The 5,803-nt window shown below is 42.4% G+C and overlaps 1 protein-coding gene across 1 annotated transcript; it reads left to right on the plus strand.

Moving 5' to 3' along the window:
• The first annotated feature begins 285 nt into the window (after window positions 1–285).
• On the plus strand, window positions 286–4,964 carry LOC148100764 (uncharacterized). The gene is made up of 3 exons (XM_087847892.1): window positions 286–486; window positions 1,370–1,615; window positions 1,984–4,964. The coding sequence occupies exons 1-3, from the start codon at window positions 399–401 to the stop codon at window positions 2,031–2,033; spliced, it is 384 nt and encodes a 127-aa protein (XP_087704018.1). The 5' UTR covers window positions 286–398; the 3' UTR covers window positions 2,034–4,964.
• Window positions 4,965–5,803: the final 839 nt, after the last annotated feature.

Consider the following 5,803-nt stretch of genomic DNA (forward strand, 5'->3'; position numbering starts at 1 on the left):
TGTCCCTCTTTATCAGTATTTATAATTTTATAAGCAGAAATGACACAGGAGGATAAAGGGCTGAAATGTTTGTTGCTCTGAGGCATCGGAAACAGTATGCGTCATTATATAAACACCGTTTCCGGTGACACAAACTAATGAGATCAATCGCAGTGATCAATAAACACGAGATCATTTACGGTTGACAGGAAGCAATTTTCTGTCTTCGCCATTCTGTCTACAGGGAAGCTTTTATTTTGAAGGCTCAGGTGTGTGAGGCATTTGCAGGTAGACTGCGGTGTTTTTATTGTCACGGACTGAAGGAGCTTCCGAGAGCAGCACTGCCATTTGTTCCTGTGAGATCGGCTCATTTACACCACATCCTGCCACTGAAAACGCCAAACAGAGAAGTTTTCTTCATGGAGTCCGTACCTGTGAGGGGGCGGTCCTGCCTGCTGCGCTTCAGAGAGCGCTGTCCGTTCAGGAAGCTCTGCAGACGCACGTACGGTCAGTAATCTCTGTTTAAATAAAGCTTAGTGAAACTGCTTTTGCTTTTGTAATCAGCTTTCAATAAAGTTTAACAATAGGTGTGTTTTAACGTCATTAACGTGTTTAACCCTGATGAGGTCATCAGAGGCTGCAGGGCTACTCTGGGGGAGAGGCAGGGCTCACCTGGACAGGTGAGAAGTGTGATATACTTCACCTGAGTAGAAACGCCATAACAGGTCTAAATTAAAGCTGCTGACCTTCAAAACAGATTCGAACTTGATCAAAATAACTGTGTACACCTGCGTGACAACCACTGTCTTAGCTTTCAGTTCTGGTTTTAACTCCAGTTCCTCTTCTGGTCTATTTTCTTAGGTCCAGCTACAGTTGTGGTTCGGTTACAGTCCACTGTCAGAGGCCATAAGAAGATCATTTGTAACCTTCACTAAAGCTGTTTCTGTGCTGTGATGAGCTCTGAAACCTGACTGAAACTCTTCAAATAAACCATTCCTCTGCAGATGATCTGTTAGCTGTTTGACAACTACTCTTTCAAGGATTTTTGATATGAAAGGAAGGTTGGAGATTGGCCTATAATTAGCTAAGACTGCTGGGTCTAGAGATGCTTTTTGAGTAAAGGTTTAACTACAGCCAGCTTGAAGGCTTGTGGTACATAGCTGATTATTAGAGATTGAAGCATTAATTAATGACAGGACTTCTTTGAGCAGTCTAAAAAGAGTTGTTACAAAGGGCATAAAGCACCTCGAGGTGACTCTTGTTGTGATTTGGCTGAATTGAACTGATTCCATTTCTATTTCCAGTCCTGATTTTGGTCAGAACAGAGAAAGAAATCAGTCTGTCCCAGAGGTTGCTGACTCTTTATTGCCTCCTGTTTCCTGTGGAACAGACATATCAGCAGCAGATTCATCTCCTATTGATCTACCTTGGAATGATGTCACATTTCCCTCCACCAAGCAGCCAATGCTTCAGCCGTTCCCACCTTTGGCCAGGTGTCAGAGTGTCTCTCCTCCTGACCAATCAGACGCAGACACTCACATGGAGGAAGATTTGTGTGCCGCAGAGAACCATCAGAACCACCAGAGTCACCAGAACCAGCAGCAGGACGCAGAGGGCAAAGCAGACAACCATATGGGTGAGGACTGCCTGTGCTTTTAGTTTGAGCCTGCAGAAGCTGAACTGAGGAGTTCAAAACCAGATTTTTAGACCTTTGAAAGGAATCTGTTAGTTTCTGTCTTTTTCTCTTCATTATTTATATTTATGATTTCCTTGGAGACACATGCTAAAGGAGTCCAGTTAGCTCATTTAGTGGATTAATTGTTTCCAGTGACACATGAATTTTACCCGGACCTCACTGATGTTAACATCACAAATGGACCATAATGTACACTGACTGAGTGGGAAGCCGTGACCGCAGAGGTAACTGCTTCACCCAGGAGCTCAAAGGCTTGCCACTAGTTGAAATCTCTCTGATTTTTGTTTTGTTGCTTCTTCCTGTTTCAGAGCTCGATGATGACGTAGACCCAGAAACCGGAGAGAGAGCACAGGGTTGACCCCACCCCCTTTCTGTCAGGAACTGCTGCACCGCCCACATCATCCTACACCTGGGGGAAGAAAGAAGTCTGCTGCATAATCATGACCTAAAACATTGTCAGAATTCTAAAAATGTTTAAAGAGAATCTAGTTTAAAATAGATTTAGACCAGTAACAGATATATTAGATGACAATAACAGGTAAAGTAACATTTCTATGAAGAAATATGTGAACCTCTTATGATGATTAATAAAGGTAAAATCAGAGTCAGGTGTTTTCAGTTGAGCTGTTTATATTTAATTCAGTTCAGTTTTATTTATATGGCGCCAAATCACAACAGCAATCGCCTCAAGGCGCTTCAAGGTGCTTTATATTGTACAGTATTTAAAGAACTATCTATCTGAGTCTGATTTCCACAACATGTTGTGACTCATGACCAGATGAGAAGTGTGAGGATTTCAGAAAGAGACTTGTTGGTGGTCATTGGGCTGTAAGGGTTCCCAGAAGCTTCCCTACTTTTATATTTTTCATTTGTTGCACCAATCAGCATGCACTTTGTCACTCAGAGAGTAAAAGTCCTGGATTAGCAGCTAAGAACCAAAAACAGGTTCCAAGAACTTTGGCAGTTTGTACTTCCTGCAGCGTGGAGTGACCACAACTACGAAAATGTTCCCGCAGTCCAAAAGCATCTATGGTGGTGTCGTGGGTTGGGACTGCTTCAGTGCATACAGACCAGAACAGCTCACCATCACTGATGGATTTTAACTGAGAAGCAGGACAGCTGCCTGTGGATTGAGTCGTGCAGCAGAGACAACAACCCTCAGCTCACAAGGAGAACATTAAAGAAACGTTCATGTGAGGAGATGTGAAGCTCAGAGTCCTCGGGGCTATTGGCCACAGCAGAACCTGGAAGCAAAGGTTCAAATACTTGATGTGATACTGGAACAGTCGCCTCAAGATGCTTTGTATTGTAAGTTAGACCATACAATAATTTAACAGTGATAACCCCAACAACCATATGACCCCCTATGAGCAGCACTTTGACGACAGTGGGAAAGAAAAACTCCCTTTTAACAGGAAGAAACTTCCGGCAGAACCAGGCTCAGGGAGGGGCGGGGCCATTGATTGGTTGGGGTGAGAGAAGGAAGACAGGATAAAGACATGCTGTGGAAGAGAGACAGAGGTTAATAACAAGTATGATTCAGTGCAAAGAGGTCTATTAACACACCTATTGCAGCATAACTAAGGGAGGATTCAGGGTCACCTGGTCCAGCCCTAACTATATGCTTTAGCAAAAAGGAAAGTTTGAAGCCTAATCTTGAAAGTAGAGATAGTGTCTGTCTCCTGAATCCAAACTGGAAGCTGGTTCCACAGAAGAGGGGCCTGAAAACTGAAGGCTCTGCCTCCCATTCTACTTTTAAATACTCTAGGAACAACAAGTAGGCCTGCAGAGCAAGAGCGAAGTGCTCTAATAGGGTGATATGGTACTTTACGGTCATTAGGGAGCGTTTACCCCATGATCAGAAGGTTGAGGGTTCAAATCCACCGAAGGCTACCTGCGGTATCCCTGAGCAAGGTACCGTTCCTACACATTGCTTCCTGGGTGCTGGATTGGCTGCACACTGCTTCACTGAGTGAATCGGTTAAATGCAGAGAGTAATTTCCCTACAGGGAAAATCCAGTTTTGAGATCCTTCCCAGACACCTTAACGCCCACTCACATCTAGGTTTCACAATGAGCTCACCCGAAACCCTGGCTGATTGTGACCCACACCCGTTTTCACACCTTGGGTTGTGTGATTAGGTAGAGGTTTATTAGGGGGTCCATTGTCCCTCTTGGCGGTTTACTCCCACAGGGCTTAAATCTGGGACTCTCCACTATTTGACCCTTAGAACTGAAAAAGCTTGTTGGATGAGAGGTGAAACGTCTTAAAGCAACTTAAAGAAGTCCAGACGCTTTTCTTTCCAAGCTCCTTAGACTACGATAACCTGGATGACTGAGAACCTTCACAGACATACAGGGGAAAGTATACAAAAAAAAGATAAGATGGGGCCTGATTTAATCAGTTATGATTAGTATCATCAGTAAATAAAGTAGCAGGTCTGACTGGATTCTCTTTAAATGCTTTTAGGGCTTGTTTGAGGATCTGCTGAAGGTTTAGGTCGTACTACAGAAAGAGAGAAAATGTTAAAGGCTTTAATCTTTTTACTGCAACAGAAACACCTCCATTAATTGTTTGTCTGTTTTACAAAGAACCTGAAACCTGAATCAGGTTTTGTTTTGTGTACAAGAAGTGTCACTCATCTGCTGCAGTAAACCCGCACTCAGACATCAGTATAAAAGCTTCTGCTGTCCCCTGTGACAGAGTATTGGCACCAGGGCATAGCATTCAAAAGAAAAGCTTTTGTGTAAGAAGCACATGAATGCAGTCCAGGCAAGAAACTTGCAACATGTCAGAGGACGATGTGACCTTTGACCTGCTGACAATAAATATTTTCCCACAAAGTTCTGACTTTCCCATAAAAAATTTCCCATAAAAAGTTCTGACTTTCCCATCCCATAAAATCTTTCCTCAGAATGTGACCGAGCTTTGGATTTTTCTAAGATTATTTAACTTCCAGTTTGAAAACATGAAGTTCCCGGTGGCTGATTTCTGGTCAATAAAATGATTGATCGATTGATCTAATTTTAACATTTTGTGAGGTGATAAAATAAAAAGGTGATTTCTGTGGTGCAGATTTAATAATTTCCTTAGGGATCAGCTTACTTTTTTAGTATGGCGATTCTGCTTGATGAACTTGTTTAAACTTTTGTCCTTAGGTCTGATTCTAATGTACGGTCATCTTATTGATTACTGAACTATTGATGACAATGTGATGGCTCTATAAAACTGAATGTTTGGGGTTTTTTCCTCTGCTTTTGTGTGAACAATAAAGTTATTCAATACCGGGTATTTTGTGTTGTATCCCATCCATCCATTTTCTTCCACTTTTCCAGGTCGTAGGTCGTTGGTCGGGGGAACAGCCTAAGGAGATAAATCCAGGGTTAGGGTTAAGCTCCTTTTTGCTCGACATCACCAACAAAGCCAGATTAGGCAGCAAAGTAACCAGACTAACATTAACATTAGTGTAACTGGTCCAGATGTTTGACTGTGAAAGTGATATGCACCGGAGTGTCGTATCCTCCAGGTTGTTCTGTTTGTGGATAAGTTGGTACCATTAATTATTGATTAAGTCTTAATCTCTCTGTAACGTTAACGTCAATCTTTGATTGGTGTGCATCACAAAGTACAGCTTTAAAAGCCATCTGGTCCTTCAAGTTATTGTGTCCCCACAAACATTTTTTTTGTTTCTGTTGTTTTGTAGCATGTTTATATCTGCTGGTGTTTTCTTAGATCACAGACCGTTTGGCCCTCAGGGCCACCATCTTTATGTCCTATTGGGAGTGTCCCTTAAGAGGGTCGTTGGTCCACTATTGATACGTGCATATATTGATACAGGACAGCTGTACATCTGCACCTACAGGTGCTAATGTTTACATGTTCTCTTATCCTTATTAGGATAATCAGGATAAGAGAATGAACGTAGACTCTGCTGTTCTAAGTTGAACAGCAGAGTGCAGCTCACACCTGTACTTCCTGATGAAAGGCTCAGCGGCTTTGGGATTGGGAGTTTGGGATCAATCACACATGAACTCGGGTGTAACATCTTCCACTTAGTTTGGCACTTTTGCAGTAAAATATTTTCTACAATAATCCATTTGATGTGTCAGCAACACCAGAGAACATGAA

Source organism: Neolamprologus brichardi, chromosome 11, assembly GCF_056152115.1.
Source record: "Neolamprologus brichardi isolate AB-2024 chromosome 11, ASM5615211v1, whole genome shotgun sequence".
Taxonomy (NCBI): Eukaryota; Metazoa; Chordata; class Actinopteri; order Cichliformes; family Cichlidae; genus Neolamprologus; species Neolamprologus brichardi.